Genomic DNA, 18,988 nt, shown 5'->3' with positions numbered 1-18,988 from the left:
TGTATAAAAGGGAATGCAATCTATGTACAGCTGTGTAAAAATTATTAGAGCAGTGCAAGGGATGTTAAGAAAAAGGGAATGTATGTATGTATCTGTGTGTGTGTGCAAATATATTGTGTAGATATGTGATGCTTTAAGGACCTAAATCAACACTCCTGGTTTGTAAAACTCTTGTTTTTTTGGTTGACGATGAATTGGTTTGGTTTTGTTTAAATAATACCACTAAAAATCCAATTGAATTTTTTATTCAAAGATGCAAAACAGACAGACACTTTTTGCGAGAGACAGGTAATTAGTGTTGTTTGGCTCTGATATTTAGCATTTAATCCTTAAGGTACCTCAATGCTTTATAAAGTTCAGTATCTTTTTGAAGACAACTACGAGAATGGGGAGAGAGTCTGTATTTTTTTTTTTTTTTTTTTTTTGTAACTAAGTAGCAGATAAGAGCTGCAGTAAAAGAGTAAGAAATGAAAAAGACAGTACCCTCTGGAGCAATAGCAGGGACGAGATGCACAAAGTAGCAATGTTAGGAACAATGAAGTTGGCTCTGAGTAATCAGACTGTCACTTTGATAAGGGTATATGAAAACTGAGCACAAAAGAAATAGTTACACCTTATGTAAAATTGATATGGTTAATATAATGTTATAGAAGTTGATATGAAAAAATGTGCATTTTCCTATGACATATGCAGTGTATATTACAGAAAGGGTGAAAAGAAAAAAAATGCAAGCAGAACATGCTACTTAATTAAAATCCTATTAGGGCTCCAAAAAAGCGCCACAATAGGTTATGTTTTCTTTTTCGGATCACTGTGCGTTTTGGAAGCAGGAGCTAAAAGTGGAAAGTAATCAAAACTCAGATGGAAGTTTATTTTAAGACAGGTTTCAGAGTAGCAGTCGTGTTAGTCTGTATCCACAAAAAGAACAGGCGTACTTGTGGCACCTTAGAGACTAACAAATATCTTCCAGTTGGTATGCATACTTCCACCTTTTCATGTTCTCTGTATGTATAAATATCTCCTGTCTGTGTGTTCCATTCTATACATCCGAAAAAGTGAGCTGTAGCCCACGAAAGCTTATGCTGAAATAAATGTGTTACTCTCTAAGGTGCCACAAGTACTCCTGTTCATTTTAAGACAGAGTCTCTGAGCTCTGCTGATGGCTTTTGGTCCAAAAGCAAGCTAAAAAGCATCTGTGTTGATGCAAATTACGAGCTGATAGGGGAAAGAGAGAACTGCCCATAAATGACAGCACAAAGGAGCTGCAGATAATGGACATAAATGGTCAGCAAACAAGCTACTTGTAATCAGGAAGACTCAGATTATGATCCTCCAGAAAGGAAGGTAGAAAAAGGGGTCCAGCCTAAGAATAAGAGTAGACATAGTCTGTGGACCCCCAAGAGTCCGTGGACCACCAGTTGAGAACCACTGACCTAGAATACAATATATGGAAGAAAAGGAGGGGGTTGAAGATGGAGACCTATGAGATCCCATCAGAAAGTGGGAGAGAGGAGGACCACCCATCAAAAAACCTGACGGAATGGTGAGAGAGATAAGAGGAGACTTAGGAAAGTACAGTATCACAAAAGACCAGCGTAGATAAGAAGTCAAGAAGAGGATGGATCAACAATGTCAAAAGCAACAGAGACCCAGGAAATCAAGGATGCAACTGAGGCACTGACATTTGGCCAAGAGGAGGCGATTAGAGACTTTGGTTAGAGTAGTTTCAGTGGAAAGGGCAGAAGCTAGATTGGAGAGGGTCTAGGATGTAAACTGAAGCAGTGATGCAGACAGCATTTCCAATTAGTTTCGAGGTGAAGGGGAGAAAGGAATTTAGGGCATAGGTGGAGAAATAGGCTAAGTTAAAGGCAGTTTTTTTGTTGGGAAAAGACCAACTCAATAAAACAGCAAAATAATCATGTGTTCACATGTACACAGCAACATATTACCCTTCTGATTGTTTCTACCTTTTTCAGTGTTACCCTCCAAGACCGCAACCTTATACACACTGAATTGAGTGAAGATGCTGCTGGGATCACACCTCTCTGCTTCCTTCACTGCCTCTTTTGCCTGTTGACAGAAAAGATTAACAGGATTTTATCACAGTCAGGACAAGCAGTCAGTAACACACATTGTAGCAGGGGTGAGCTAAACTGAGAGAGAAGATATTAATGATTATATACGTGTTATTTAAACAGCTCCACAGCTGTATAAAGCTTGGTGTTTTACAGACAAAGAAAAGTCCATGCCCTAAGGATCTTAAAAATCTTAAGTTATCCAGAGCTGAAAAACAAAATAAAAGTCACAAAAATAAGCTTTTGAGCACATATAGAGGGACAATAAATGTTAATGTTGCAGTTAAACATTTAAAACTCAAGAAATGCTAAAATTACAGTTGCAAACAAACCCTTAATTCTGACCCCTTAACAATATAGTAGTTAATTCCAGGGTCACACACTGTTTCTCAACAGACACAGTATAACATCAGACCATTTTTTCCACAGCCTTGGAAGTTTCACCTTGTGAGCTAAGAAGTAAGAGTGAAATTCAACCAAATGCAGAAGGCCAGCACAAGGCACAGGCTCTATTACAGTCTCACTGTGCTGACCCACTGGATGGGGTGAAATTCATCTTGAATGGAGGTAGGGGTTTGCAGAGCATCTTGTTTATAAATGACTCTCCTGGACTCTACTTGGCATACGCAGCAGTACACGGAAACAGAAGTTGCCACATATATCCAGGGTTAGATAATAGTGTTTTGCTTTGTCCCTGTCTAGTGATGGCTGGGACAAAAAGGTTGATTAACTTGCTGCATCCCTGATTCTCAGATGTGGGTCATTCAGCTCTGGAAGTTCAGGCTCTTGCATTTAGATGTAGAAGTCCCAGGTTCAACCTCTGCTGTCAGGGCATGCATGCGGATTAGAGCTGGATGGACTTCTAAAACTCAGGCAAGCTTCCTCATCTAGGTGGAACATGTTTCAGAGTAGCAGCCTTGTTAGCCTGTATCCGCAAAAAGAACAGGTGCCACAAGTATTCCTGTTCTTTTTAGGTGGAACATGTAATCCATACCCACTTAGTGAGATGCTCTGTCCCTCTCTAGTGGTAGCTGGGAAACATATAGAGATTGATGAGCTGGCAAACAGAGTGGGCCCTTTTAATTCAGGCAGTGAAGGCTTCTGCTTTAAGATCCAGAGAGTCAGGGTTCTATGCTGCTGCCAAGGACCCACCTCGGGGTACAGCATAACAAGTGAAGAAGGCTAGTAGTGCCATCAATAGTTAACACTGTTTGACACTTCAAAATGCTATTTCCAGTTGCTTACAACGTTGCCAAACTTTGTCCCTTCAAGCTAGAATTTTCCATGCCGAGTGTCTGCCTCTGGCTGAATTTTTTTTGGAAAGTTTCAGGTCAAATGGCTCAGCCATTTCTGAGAATGAGATTAGGGAAAATACATTGTTTGGCCCAAATTAAAAGAGTATTACAACCATTTTGTTAAGAAGTTCTAGAGCCTTCATGCTTTGGAGCAGGAATTTTAAATTTGTCAGGGCAGTTCTCCTAGTATCAGAGATTCGCCTTCTGCTGTCCCTTGAAAATTTCACCCAAATTTGCCAAGCTAGGAGCCTTTGAAAAGTCTCAATCTATAGATACTCAGTAGAGACTTATTAGAGTTTGGCAGCTACATTTTCTGATGATTCCATCTGCACTAAGCATGCTCCAGCTTGACTGGAGGTGCTGAGGACTTTTGCTGAAATTGCTCCTTCTATCAGCCAGGGGGCCAACGTGGCACTGAGCACAGCAACTGAGAGCTGGGAGACTGTCTCTCCTATGCTCTCAATGCTCCTGATGCTACCAAGCAGTCAGCACGGTGAAAGGGGATGGGGCTGAGCCTGATTTGAATTCAGAGGGATGAAGAATGGTGGACAAGAAGGCATTGCAGGAACCATGCAGGAGGAGGGAAGTCGAAGTTGGGATGGGAAGAGGGTGGACAGGCACAGAGGGAGGCAAGAGCTGGAGTGGGAGTGGGGAATGGGTAAGAGTAGAGGGGGATCGGGGTCAAAGCTAGGGTGGAGGGTTGGACAGGAGCAGAAGGTATATATGAGAAGAAGGGGACTGGGACAGCTGAAAGCACAGGGGCAGAGAGATCTATAACTACTATAGAAAACTCTCCTTCAGAACCTGGAATTGAACCCAGATGTCCTTAGTTTCTACATTTCTCTGCTTCCAGTAAATGGCTGTGAAACCCGCTGCTAAAACATGTGTCTTCATCTCCCTCTAGTGACTGGTCCATGGAGGTGTTAATAGCCTACTACTGCTACCAGTTAGTTCAAGTGGCAAAGGTCAGTGCTGGGGATCTAATGGTCACAAACCCTGCTGATGATACAAGTTGGAGGTCAGTATAGTTCCTAATGATATAATTATTATTTAATTTGTTTTTTTTAAATAGGAAATTACATCACAAAACAACATTAAAATAACATTAAGGTTGCAGAGCCAAGCACTCAAGTTAGGCAATGACATAATTAATGTTCACTGTGCAACTTTAAGTTGGTTCCCTCATGTTTACACACTATCATAGGTTTTAATTACATGATCATATAGTAACCTGTTTCAATGGTTAATTGCAACTTTTTGCCTGTGAAGATTTCTAATTTCCAATTTGAATTTTTCTAACTTCAACTTCAGACTCTGGAGCTTGTTATATGTCTTTGCATGTTAGATTAAAGGATCCCTTAAGACACACGTTACTACAGCCTAGTTTCTGTTCAAACATGGTTTTAAAGAACTACTGTTAGAAATGTCCTACGGATGTGCAAAGTGTGATGTTCAAATTCTTCTGATTTAGCCAAATCAAAACCCTCTATCCCAAGAATATGTAAAGGCACTTCTCCACAGTGAGGGCTGTTTCTGTTAAATTTAAACATTATACCCTCAGCCATTTTGCTTGTAAAGCTCTAAAATAAATTGAAAGAATTTCTTTCTAATGGGGAAAAATATTTTTTCTCTCTCTTTCTACCCACAAATAGTTGAATGTTTTTTACTCCAAGTTTCACCTTCAGGCAGGTACCAGATCTGGAAAACTTCAGCCCAAAAGATTAAAGTTTTTAAAAGTTATGAGGAACTCAAAACAGAGGGTTAGAATGTAAACATCTGGGCATTTTTTAACAATAGCTGCAACTATGCACCAGCTCTAATATGGTGATTAGCATGGTGTCTACAGCAGGGATTCTCAGGACTAATTATTTGGTGGCCTCAGAGTGCTGCCACCAACTCTTGCTGGTGGCCACTCTCACACTTTTTCCTAAAATACTTAATTAGCTTTTGGAAAAAACAAATAATAAATATGCACATATACACACCCAAATCATGGTAATTTATTTATTGCTAGCTAGTAAATCTGCTGTGAAAAGTGATATTAACAAACATGCAAGTATCACTTTTCATAGCAGACTTATCCAGCCCCGGCAAGTCTGAGCACAAATTAACCCCTGGATGGGGGATCGGGGGAGGCAGCAGGGGTCAGGGCAATGGGCCGGGAGTTGGCTGGGGGCAGCAGTGGGGCCTGAAGCCCCTCAGCTAGGGGATGGAACCCAAAGCCGTACAGCCAGAGCCCGGGGCTGGAACCCAAAGCCTCGCAGCCAGAACATACCTCCCTGCTATCTCCGGGCTTAAGCCCAGATCCTGAGTCCCACCTCCCCTGGGAAGGTGGGGAACTCACCAGCTGCCTGCTCCTCCAGCATTGTGCCCCAGGTGTCTCTAGAGGGAGGCAGTGCCCAACACTTGCTGGAAGCCCCAGCAACCAACACCAAAGCATCCAGGAGCACCAGGGAGAAGGAGGAGCCGCTGCTCCCTCCCTTCCCCATCACAGCCCAGGAGGCTGTAGCCCAGGGGTGGGCAAAGTACAGTCTGCAGGTCAGATCTGGCCCCTCAGGGATCTGGATCTGGCCTGTGGGATTACTATCCCCATGGCCCACGGGTTCCGCTTTGCTCCGGGAAGTGACCAGCACCGTGTCCCTGCAGCCCCTGGGGGGTGGGGGGGCAGAGGGCTCTACGCACTGCTCTTGCCTGTGGGTACCTTCTCGAAGCTCCCATTTGGCTGTGGTTCCCGTTCCCGGCCATGGGAGCTTCAGGGGAGGGGCCGCAGGGACGTGGTGCCAGCCACTTCCATGAGCGCCATGGGGCCAGGGCCGGTGAGAGCCTGCCCTGGCCCCACTGTACACTGCTGCCACCCTGGAGCCACTCCAAGTAAGCAGTGCCAGGCCGGAGGCCTCACCCCGAACCCTTCCTGCACCTCACATCCGAACCCCCTATCCCGAACCTCTGCTGCACCCCGAAACCCCTGCCCTGAGCCCCCGCCACACTCTGCACTCCCTCCTGCACCTCAACCCCCTGCCCTGAGCCCCCTCCCAGACTGTGTACCCCCTCCTGTGCCCTGCACCCCTCGTCTGTCCCAACCCCTTGCCCTGAGCCCCTTCCTGCACACTACACCCCTCCCACACCCCAACATTCTTGGCCCTGCAAGCAATTTCCCCACCCCGATGTCGCCCTCCAGCCAAAAAGTCTGCCCACCCCTGTTGTAGCCACAAGAAAAGTCCCAGTGGCCACATTTGAGAAACGCTGGTCTAAAGAACTCCAAAACGCAACTCCACCCTTCCAGAGACCAGACTCCAGTAAATTGTTCACTATTTCCCCAGCCTCTTTAACGCTCACCTTTTCTATAAAGTCTTCAGTTCCAGAAATTTTACTGGGCTGAGACACATGAGGGTGCAGCACTGCTCCCCTAACATCTGTCACACACATTAGTAGAATACAGTGAGTTTCCAAGAGACTCCTACTTTGCTACAGGACATGCGACTCGCAACGTCAGCTGGTGTGTACACAGGAAAGTGAATGCCCTCACCTTCATGAGAATATCACACTAGATGTCTTTTTATCAATACATTAGAAGCAAGAGGAAGACCAAAGACAGGGTAGGCCCACTGCTCAGTGAGGACGGAGAAACAGTAACAGGAAACTTGGAAATGGCAGAGATGCTTAATGACTTCTTTGTTTCGGTCTTCATCGAGAAGTCTGAAGGAATGCCTAACATAGTGAATGCTAATGGGAAAGGGGTAGGTTTAGAAGAGAAAATAAAAAAGGAACAAGTTAAAAATCTCTTAGAAAAGTTAGATGCCTGCAAGTCACCAGGGCCTGATGAAATTCATCCTAGAATACTCAAGGAGCTATCTGAGCCTCTAGCTATTATCTTTGGAAAATCATGGGAGACAGGAGAGATTCCAGAAGACTGGAAAAGGGCAAACATAGTGCCCATCTACAAAAAGGGAAATAAACTAACTGGTCTGTAGTTTCCTGGGTTGTTTTTAACTTCCATGCCAGGGAAGATAATGGAGCAACTAGTTAAGGAAATCATCTGCAAACACTTGGAAGGTGGTAAGCTGATAGGGAATAGCCAGCATGGATTTGTAAAGAACAAATCATGTCAGACTAATCTGATAGCTTTCTTTGATAGGATAACAAGTCTTGTGGATAAGGGAGAAGCGGCAGATGTGGTATACCTAGACTTTAGTAAGGCATTTAATATGGTCTCGCATGATATTCTTATTGGTAAACTAGGCAAATACAACTTAGATGGGGCTACTATAAGGTGGGTGCATAACTGGCTGGATAACCGTACTCAGAGGGTAGTTATTAATGGCTCCCAATCCTGCTGGAAAGGTATAATGAGTGGGGTTCCGCAGGGGCCTGTTTTGGGACCGGCTCTGTTCAATATCTTCATCAACAACTTAGATATTGGCATAGAAAGTATGCTTATTAAGTTTGCAGATGATACCAAACTGGGAGGGATTGCAACTGCTTTGGAGGATAGGGTCAAAATTCAAAATGACCTGGACATGATTCTGGGATGCATTAACAGAGGTGTTGTGAGCAAGACACGAGAAGTCATTCTTCCGCTCTACTCTGCGCTGGTCAGGCCTCAACTGGAGTATTGTGTCCAGTTCTGGGCACCACATTTCAAGAAAGATGTGGAGAAATTGGAGAGGGTCCAGAGAAGAGCAACAAGAATGATTAAAGGTCTAGAGAACATGACCTATGAAGGAAGGTTGAAAGAATTGGGTTTGTTTAGTTTGGAAAAGAGAAGACTGAGAGGGGACACGATAGCAGTTTTCAGGTATCTAAAAGGGTGTCATAAGGAGGTGGGAGAAAACTTGCTGACCTTAGCCTCTAAAGGATAGAGCAAGAAGCAATGGGCTTAAACTGCAGCAAGGGAGGTTTAGGTTGGACATTAGGAAAAAGTTCCTAACTGTCAGGGTGGTTAAACATTGGAATAAACTGCCTAGGAAGGTTGTGGAATCTCCATCTCTGGAAATATTTAAGAGTAGGTTAGATAAATTTCTATCAGGAATGGTCTAGACAGTATTTGGTCCTGCCATGACGGCAGGGGACTGGACTCGATGACCTTCCAGTCCCAGAGTTTATGAATCTATGAATCTAGTTGCTGTAAGTCTAACTTCAAGGAGCAGCTCTTGCTGCACCTCACAGCATGTCTCTGCTCTCCATTCAGAATGAGAGACCACAGGCAGTATCAGCAGACAAGTTTGTACATCATTTGTAAAGTACAAACATAGCTTAGACCTCCATCTAGTGATCACTTAAAGCAAGTGCTCAAGATGCTTTTTTAATTTAGACAAAATTAAGTCAGTCCTATTTTAAGAGTAGCAAGATTTTTAGACTTACACACAGATGATACTAGTTTTGAGTCTGTTCTGGTGACACTAGTTGTTATGTTAAGAGGCACAAGGATCACTTGCGCCATGTGATCTCTCTAGGTCTTTACAGCTGTTAAAGCTCCCTCTCTGTAATACATACTTCATTGCAATCATTTTGTTCCTCAGCTCATTGAAGTTAGTGGTCTGATGACATGCTGGAATATAAAACTTTACACAAGACAGTCCATTTACCAGTAACTCCATGGCAGCCTTGCTGTACAGCAGCTTTTCTACCACATTAGGCTCAAACTTCTTGTCTGTCAAGCCCCCCCGCACTTTTCCACCTTTGTGTCTTTTTACATTGCTCCCCATCTGTGTGTTCCACCAGTGATGCAGTCATGCTGCTCCATCTCTCTGAGCTGGTGCACAACGCCATTGCCCCCTTTGAAGAAAAACTTCTACCATGATACCCTTAATAAATTACCCAATTAATAATGTCCATGTCAAGTAGCAAATGGGGATAGTTTTATATTTTCATTTTAAAACATATTAGTATCAAAAACATTTTATTATTAAGATGTGACAAATCTCCACTTTTGCCATTTTATCTATCTGCTGGACCGCTTCTCTCTGCTCTATCATTTCTTTACATTGTATGCTGTTTGTGGCAGAAATCATGCCCTCTATTATCTCTGTACAGCACCTAGAAGTGGGGGGACTCTAATGAAAACAAATATATTAATAATTAAGTGGGTACATTTTTAAACCTTCAAGTCCCAAGTGTAATCATGTAATCATGTAACAACACAGAAAAGCTACAGAACAAACTTCCATTCCCCTTTACCCTGTCACAATTTAAAATCAAGTCCCATTGACACTGCAACACCATACACACACACACAAATACTTTTTCAAGTTGTTTCAGATGAAAATAGCAGGAAGCCATATTCCTCTGCAGCTTAGCCAAGTTCTGATCTATCTGCCCAGACGAATAGAAGCTGAGAGAATAGTTATACCACTGAAGGGCTTCAGAGTAGTTTTTTGCCTAGAAAATTTAAAAAAAAAATAAAAATTAAGAACAGCCACACTGAAGTTTAAATTGACTACATTTTACTAAGCTAAATAAATTAGGCTTCATAAGAATCAAAAGGGTGAAACAGTTAAATACGTTCATAGTTTCCAAGGCCAGAAGGGACCATTGTGATCATCTAGTCTGACTTCCCATATGGCACAGACCACAGAACATCCTCAAAATAATTCCTAGAGCAGAGCTTTTAGAAAAACATCCAATCTTGATTTAAAACTGCCAGTGATAGAGAATCCACCACGACCCTTGGTAAACTGTTCCAGTAATTAATCAGCCTGTTAAAAATTTACACCTTATTTCTAGTTGGGATTTGTCTAGCTTCAACTTCCAACCACTGGATCCTGTTACAGACTTCCCCTTCATTAAATATAACAGGGTCTAACCAGCACGGCGTCTGGAAAGGAAAATCATGTCTTGTCTGTAAGAATTCTTTGAACGTGTCAATAAAGTAGTAGATAAAGGAGAACCAATTAACAATTTATTTAGGGCTTCAAAAAGCCTTTGGCTAGGATCCTTAAAGAAAATTAGTTGTCATAGGATGAGAGGCAAAGTATTGTCATGGATTAAAAGCTACTTTGGAGATGAGAAACAGAGGGTATGAATAAATGGTCAATATTCATCATGACTAAAAGTTAACAGCAGAATGATTTAAGGTTCTATATTAGGTATGTGGTGTTTAAGATATTAATTAACAATCTGGAAAGGCATGTAAGCAGTAAGGTAGCAAAATTTGCAGATGACAGAGTTATTTAGGTTTCAGAGTAGCAGCTGTGTTAGTCTGTATCAAGACAAGAGAATGGGAAACACAATGGCAGATGAAGTTAAGTGTTGATAAACCCAAATTTAACTATTCATATACCTCACAGGGTTCTAAATTAGCTGTAATAAATAAAAAAAAAACACAACAGACTTGGGCATCATTGTGGACAGCTCAATGAGCATCTTTGCTCAATGTGCAACTGCAGTCAAAAACACCAACAAGATGTTAGGATGCAAAGCAATGGGTTGGTGATAATATAGAAAATATAATGCAATTATATAAATGAATAGTGCAACCTCATCTGAATACTGTGTACAATACGGGTGACCCCATCTCAAAAAGAATATTGCAGAATTAGAAAGCCATTCAGAGGACAATACATTATTAAAGACCTGAAAAAAATCACATGCAGCAATAGCCCTGCCTATTACTATACTATTAATGTCACCCAACAGCTCCCTTGATAAAACTGTTTTCAGTGACTTGTAACTTTGCCAAACTTTAATCCTTTAAACTTAAATTTTTTGTACTATGTATCTGCCTCAGATTGAATTTTTTAGAAAATTTCAGGAAAAACAGTTCAGCCATTTTTTAAAACAAGGCTAGGGAAACAGCTGTTTTGCCCACATAAAATAATTCTGGTGACTTTCTTTGAACAGCACTTTGGAACGGGGACTTAAAATTTGGCAGGGATGGCGCTTGTGTAATCACTGTGAAAATCCATCCAAATCTGGCCAAGTTTTAAGCCTTTGAAAAATTACAGTTCGCGCATGCTCAGTAGAGACTTAAGAGATTCTAGCTACTAAAATCTCTGAAGATTCCATTATCCATGAGTATACTCAGTAGTCTCACAGCTCCAAGTGCTGGACAGACTGTGCATACACTATCCACACACAGCAACTGAGTACGTTCCATCCCCTTATAATTCATACATGTGACAAGACTGTGCATGCCCTATCTCCACCGAGCAAATGAGCAACCTTCCTCCAGCCCAGGACTAGGAGGTGAAGCTCGACTTTCCATGTAATGGCTGCTCCTAACTACTCCAGGCCAGAGTGGGGCTAGGCACTGGAACTAAGAGCAGGACGGAGCCTCTCTCTCCTGTGCTCTTAATGATCTCCTTGCAGGACCCAGACAGCGTAGAGGAGGAAGTCATCTGATTGGAATGCCGAGGGGACAAAAGTCAGAGCATGGGGAGAGAAAGAAGTAGGTTGGGATAAGGAGCCTAGTGAAACTGGAACTGAGACTGGCTGCACAAGGAGACTGGGAACTGAGGAGGGAGAGGAAAGCTGGGTCCTAGTGAGAGAAACAGGGTGGGGACCGGGAACTAGTTGTCGCTGGCTGCAGGAAGGAGCACTGAGATCAGACAAGAAGCTGAAAGACGTGGGCAGACTGAGACTGGCAGGACAAAAAAAGTGGAACTAAGGAACCAGGGAGGAGAGGAGAGACCAATCTCACAAGGTGTAGGAGAGAACTATGGTTGGCTGGGTAAAGAGACTGGGACAAGGAGTCGGGGAAGGGAGAGACTTGGGCAAGAAATGGAGGAGTGATACTGAGATTGGATGAGAAGCCCAGGAAGGCAGACTGACTGGGAGCCAATGGGGAGACAAGGGAAAAACCAACTGGAGGAGGAACCAAGAGGGAGGTGGAACTGGGACTTGCTGGGCAAGGAGGAAAGTGATCAGAAACAGTCAGCATGGATTCACCAAGGGCAAGTCATGCCTGACTAACCTAATTGCCTTCTATGAAGAGATAACTGGCTCTGTGGATGAGGGTAAAGGGGTGGATGTGTTATTCCTTGATTTTAGCAAAGCTTTTGATATGGTCTCCCACAGTATTCTTGCTGGCAAGTTAAAGAAGTAAGGGCTGGATTAAAGGACTATAAGGTGGATAGAAAACTGGCTAGATCCTCGGGCTCAATGGGTAGCAATCAATGGCTCCATGTCTAGTTGGCAGCCGGTATCAAGCGGAGTGCTCCAGAGGTCGGTCCTGGAGCCAGTTTTGTTCAGTATCTTCATTACTGATCTGGAGGATGGCAAGTGGACAGCACCCTCAGCAAGTCTGCAGATGACACTAAACTAGGAGATATGCTGGAGGGCAGGAATAGGATACATAGGGACCTAGACAAAAGAGGATTAGGCCAAAAGAAATCTGATGAGGTTCAATAAGGACAAGTGCAAAGTCCTGCACTTAGGACAGAAGAATCCCATGTACTGCTACAGACTAGGGACCGAATGGCTAGGCAGAAGTTCTGCAGAAAAGGACCTAGGTGTTACAGTGGACGAGAAGCTGGATATGAGTTGACAGCGTGCACCCTTGTTACCAAGAAGGCTAACGGCATTTTGCACTGTATAAGTAGGGGCACTGCCAGCAGATCAAGGGACGTGATCATTCCCCTCTATTTGACATTGGTGAGGCCTCATCTGGAGTACTGTATCCAGTTTTGGACCCCACACTACGAGGAGGATGTGGAAAAATTGGAAAAAGAGTCCAACGGAGGGCAACAAAAATTATAAGGGGGCTGGAGCACATGACTTATGAGGAGAGGCTGAGGAAACTGGGATTGTTTAGTTTGCAGAAGAGAAGAGTGAGGGGGATTTGATAGCTGCTTTCAACTACCTGAAAGGGGGTTCCAAAAAGGATGGATCTAGACTGTTCTCAGTGGTAGCTGATGACAGAACAAGGAGTAATGGTCTCAAGTTGCAGTGGGCGAGGTTTAGGTTGGATATTAGGAAACACTATTTCACTAAGAGGGTGGTGAAGCACTGCAATTGGTTATCTAAGGAGGTGGTGGAATCTCCTTCCTTACAGGTTTTTAAAGTCAGGCTTGACAAAGCCCTGCCTGGGATGATTTAGTTGGGGATTGGTCCTGCTTTGAGCAGGGGGTGGGACTAGATGACCTCCTGAGGTCCCTTCCAACCCTGATATTCTATGATTCTATGAAATGAGAAGCCTGAGGAGTGGAGAATAGGACTGGGGAGGTGAGTAGAATGGAATTAGGTTAAGGAGCCAGAGGTGGGAAAGACAGGACTGGAACAGAGGCAGATTGGAGGGGATGGGGCAGAAGGGTGGATGCTGGGGACTATGGGCAGAAGAGTCTGCACCCACTGGAAGCACACCCCTTCAGAGCCTGGAATGGAACCCAAGAATCCTTAGTCTCACCTTTCCTCTGCTGTCAGCAAACAGTTGTGAAACTCACTAACAAAGTGTGTCCCATTCCCCTCTAGTTCTGGTCCACATAGAGGATGATGACTTACTACTGCTATCAGTTACTCTGTTAGCTCAAGTGGCAGAGGTCTGTACAGTGAATCTGGAAGTTCTAACCCTACACATGAACCATGTCAGTGTCAATATGATGCCATATGATGGAATTTGTTTCTTCAGTTTGTCCTGGAAAATTTAGAAAATTACACACATAAAACTGAATTACAAGAGCATTATTACAGTTGCAAAGTAAAACACTCAAAGGTGGGATATTCCAGAATTCAGGAATCGGTACCATCTCAATTTAGCCCTTTATGCATCTGTACTATTATACAGTCTTTAACTGCATGATTACATTTTTTTTCTTCACAGGACCCTGCCTCATTTAGTGTACAACACGGGCCTATTCTAGGGATGAATCAGGGTTGTGTAGTAAAGGAAGCTGTTGTCTGTAGAATCTCAGCCTCATTCGATGCAAAGGTTGAAAGGTATGTAGTGAAGGAGGTAGGGGACTGAAAAGAGAAAAGATGGTATCATGGCTAAGGCAGTTGCTGCCCTGAAAAAAAAAAAAAAAAAGGATTCTTTTCCTGCCTTTCCCACAGAGTTCCTATGTGATGCTGGGCAAGTCACTTGACTACCTTTTGAAAAGCTTGGTTACTAATTGTGTGTTCCTCATTTTCAGGCTGCACAACTTGATACCCTGGGGTCAGATGTGCTGAAGTGCTAAGCACTCACAGCTGCAGCTGAAGTCAACGGGAAATACGTTCTGCTCATACAAAGTGCTAGTTAATGCCAAATACACTGAAAAATCAGGCACTACTTATCTCAGACTGGGCAACTAAAATTAGTGGATGCTTTTGACCTTAATCTCTCTGTGCCTCAGTACCATCCCTTCACATCAGAAGGGTGTTGTGAAGATAAATTAACGTTTGAGATGCCCTCAGATACTATAATGATAAGTGCCATACAAAAACCCATAAGGAATTTAATAATTCTGTCTTCAGTACAAGATTTAGATGTTGTTCAGCAAATAAAGCACGGGGTCACACATTGAATAATGAGGAGAAAACAAAAATATTGAGTAGCTGCTCATTAAGTGAGTACTGTCCATCCTGTGCACTCAAGGAGAAAGAGACCTTGTAGAAAAAATAACATCTGATCATGCAATTAAAGATTGTATCATATACATACACACAAGGGAACCACATTCAAGTAGCACAGGAGCCTTAATTCTGGCATTTCATAACTTCTGACTGCTTTACTTTGCAATCTTAATTTTCTTTTAACATAGTTTGTGAGTGTTAATACTGTAACTGGAGGTTCTTCAAGATGTGTGATCGCTATCTGTGTTCCACGTGTGAGGGTACACATGCACACTATGCACCTGAGTCCAGAAATTCTTCAAAGTAGTGTCTGCTGGCCTCCACATGCACAGGAGCTATCCTCATGCTTCAGACCAAGCGTATAAGAGGCGGTGCAGGTCAAAATCTCTCCAGTTCCTCTTTTGACCGCAAATTCAACAGGATCCAAAGCAGAAGGGATAGAGTGCCGGTAGTGGAATACAGATAGGGACAACATACCTCGAAGAACCTCCAGTTACAATAAGTATCCTCCATTATGTCTTCGAGTGATATTCCCTATGTGTATTCCACAGGAGTGATTGGCAAGCAATGTTTAGACTGGAGATGCGCACGTAGAAGCAGGTAGCACAGATGCTTGTGATACACTGCTGGATCTGCAGCTGAGGCATGAACTAGAGTGTAACGTGTCACAAACATGCAGACAGAACTCCAAGTGGCAGCCCTGCAGTAGGACATCAGATAGGGATGCCGTGGAGGCAGCTTTTGCTTGCATGGAGTGAGCTATAACACCCCCCAGAGGGAAGAATTTTTGCTATCTTGTAGCACTCTAAGATTTATCCCGAAATCCACTTAGAAATCCTCTGAGAGCATATGGCTTGCCCATGCAATCTCTCTGCTATGACTATAAAAAGTCTGTTTTCCTAATGGGTTTGATTCTTCGCAGGTAGAATGCCAGGGCATGCCAAACATCGAGGGAGTGAAGTCTCTTGTCTTCAGAGGAAGTGTGGAGTTTTGGAAAAAATACAGGTAGGTATATCATTTGACTGATATGGAACTCAAACAATGTTAGGGAGAAATTTAGAGTGTAGTCAGAGAGAAGCCCTTCCTTTGTGAGCCACTGCATAAGGAGGATCTACCATGATGACTCCAAGCTCGCTGAGCCTTCTGGCTGAAGTGATAGCCACTAAGAACACTATCTTCATAGAGAGGTGTGTCATAGCACGTCATCAAGGATTCAAAATGTGGGCTTGTGACTGTCGACATGACATGGTTAAAGCACTAGAGGGAAGGTCCTGATCAGACCTTTCATAAATTGTACTGTAGCAGGATGAGTAAAGGTGGAACATCTTTCCACCGAAGGGAAGAAGGTCACTAATTGCTGCAAGATGTATTTGCAGTCAACTAATAACAAGACCTGAAGTCTTCAGGGACAGGAGATAGTCCAGGACCACCAGCATGCTTAAGGTATCTGTAGAATGTTGGTAGAGTTGCACCCAGGCCAAAAAGCATCTTCATTTGGCCAAACACCAGGTTCTATTTTGGTTAAGGATCTTCTGAACAAAGACCAAGCATGAGCGCTATTTCTGAAGCGCGTTCAACATGAGGCCATGAAGTAGATTGGGATACTTGATTTCCCACCCGCCTCCTGGGCTGGGAGATCTGGGAATGGGAGTATCCTGATTGGTGGGTGGCCAGACATGATTAGAAGTTCCATGAACCAGAACTGTTTGAGCCGATAGGGGGCTAGGAGAATGATGTTGGCTCTGTCATATCGTATCTTCCCCATGACTAGTGGAAATAAGGGAATGGAAGGGAAAGTCATATCTGAAGCCATTCGCCCAAGACAGCAGAAAAGCGTCGCCCTAGGAGTTGTGACCCATCGCTTCTCTGGAACAATACAGGGAGTTGTGACAGAGTGCTGGGCAACAATAGCTGAGCAACCATTCATTGCAGCTCCAATTAAATACTGCAGAACAGACCTGGTTAAGAAGAGTTGTACCTAATTGGTGAGTGAAGGAAAGCTGGAAGGCTAGTTAACCCATTAGGAAAAGCATACAAAAAGGCATGGGAAGGAAGTAGGAGGGAGGAAGCACACAGAGAGAGGGGAAGATTGCTCTTCCCCGCTTACCTCAGGAGCTGAGGGTCCTCTCAGACTGTAGGAGGAAGGCTGTATAGTGTATAAGGGGCTGGAAGCCAACATCGTAAATAAACTGCACCGGGTGTTTTACTAGCATATAGCTCTTTGAGCAATCTGTGGACTTGAGCAGAGGCAGGAGCGAGTAGGCCCTGCCACAGGAGAACTTTTTGTTCATTACGGATGCAAAGAGGTTCCATAATGGAGTACCCCACTGTGTAAATATCTCACTGGGACCATGTCGTGAATCTCCCATTTGTGGTCTGTTAAGGAGCTTCTGCTTAGTTAGTCTGCAAGGCAGTTGTGAATACCAGGAAGGTAAGCAGTGTCTATCATGATAGGTTCCTGACACACCAGTTCCAAAGTCTGACGGTTCCCAGAAAGAGGGGATAAGATTTGACTCCTCCCTGTTTGTTTATATAGAGAACCGTGGTGATCACTGTGCAAAATTATCTGTACATGAAGTGAGCGTATGAGCAGCAAGAAGGCCTTGCACGCAAGGCAGACTGCCCTCAGTTCCAGTATGTTTAAATGTAGCCTGGCTTCTCATAGGGTCCAGGTACCTTGAGCAGTGTGGTTGTCCAGGTGACTGCCACCATGACCTATTCTGCATTCAACCACCATGTGAGGGAGACAATAACTCTGGTGGGAACAGTCACCTTGGAGTTTATGAAGTCCTGTTGGGTGGGTAGATCAAACGGAGCCAAGCTTGCATGCACCACAAGTGGAGTCTGAGAAACAGCATCCTGTAGATGCATGCAGCCATGTGGCCTAACAGTGAAAGACACTGGTGCACTATAGCTCATGGTCTGTGGGTAATGCATGAAATCATGTTGCTTATTGTATGAGATCTGTCTGCGGGGAGCAGTGCTGTCAGAGAAACAGAGTCCAACATTGCCCCTATAAAGTTTATTGTCTTTGTTGGTAATAATATGGACTTTTCTTCTTTTTATGCAAATGCCTGGAGCTGCTAAAAGTTGTATGAGAAACCTTATTGCTGACCTGACCTTCTGATGAGACCAGCCTACCAGGAGCTAATTGTCTAGGTATGGAAACACCATATACCCCTGGTGGCTCATCTGGGATGCTACCACAAAGAAAACCTTTGTAAATACACTGGTTGTTGTAGTGAGCCCAACGTGGAGGGCCTGAAATTGGAAATGTTTGTGGCCAACCGTAAAAGTAGTGCAATGAGTGAAGGTCCACATGGAAATACACATCCTTTATGTTGAGAGCCGCAAACCACATCCCTTTCTGAAGAGAAGGGATTATTGATACCAACATAATCATCCAAAATTTCTGCTTTCAAATAGATGTTGAGTTGCTGAAGGTCCAGGATGGGTTTCCACCCCCTGTGTTTTTGGAGGATTAGGAAATCTGGGGAGTCAGACCCCATCCCATGGTAATGAGGAGGGACACCCTCAATGTAAAAGGGATTCCACTGCCTGTTGAAGAATTATCTTGTAAGAGTGGTACCCGAAGGGAGCCCAGGATGGGGGTTTGTTAGGGGGGAAGGAGAGGAACTCTGGATATCCTTTATGAATAATCTCCAGAACCCACCTGTCTGTAGTGATCTTGTTCTGGTAATGGGCAAAGGAGTAAGACAGCCCCAAAGATGACAGGGGAAGAGGTGGGTGGCATCAACGGTGCTACACAGGTCTTGATCAATATGTCAAAAATGGCTCATGGCCAGCAGTTAACAGAGGTAGAGGCTGTGGCAGTATAGGGTCCAAGAAGCAAACTTCTGATTCCTCTGGCGCTTGCATGGAGGCGCAGTTGGGCACTGGTAAAAAGGTGTATGAGGACAAGGCAGCCTTGGGTTGATTCTGATGTTTCCTCCTGAGGGCTGGAGTATAAATCTCCAGTGAGTACAGAGTGAATCCTGAATCCTTTAGTGGTTGGGACTCATCCATTTTCTCATTAAAGAGGTTGCACTTGTCAAAGAGGAGGTCCTGGTGTTTTGTGCCTCCCTAGGAAACCCTGACGATTGCAGCCAAGAGTCCCCCTCTATGACTAAA

At 43.7% G+C, this 18,988-nt stretch overlaps 1 protein-coding gene across 1 annotated transcript in view; it reads right to left on the bottom strand.

The window, feature by feature from the left end:
• The window catches only part of TEX11 (testis expressed 11), a 138,212-nt gene that overhangs the window by 55,262 nt on the left and 63,962 nt on the right, over positions 1–18,988 (bottom strand). The window contains exons 15-17 of the mRNA XM_050964910.1: positions 9,611–9,748; positions 5,017–5,076; positions 1,968–2,070 (exon numbers count right to left, since the gene is read on the bottom strand). Coding sequence (XP_050820867.1) covers positions 1,968–2,070; positions 5,017–5,076; positions 9,611–9,748 — 301 coding nt within the window. The remainder of the gene's footprint in view (positions 1–1,967; positions 2,071–5,016; positions 5,077–9,610; positions 9,749–18,988) is intronic.

Source organism: Gopherus flavomarginatus, chromosome 8 (assembly GCF_025201925.1).
Source record: "Gopherus flavomarginatus isolate rGopFla2 chromosome 8, rGopFla2.mat.asm, whole genome shotgun sequence".
NCBI lineage: Eukaryota > Metazoa > Chordata > Testudines > Testudinidae > Gopherus > Gopherus flavomarginatus.
This window is presented reverse-complemented; position numbering and strand designations above follow the sequence as displayed.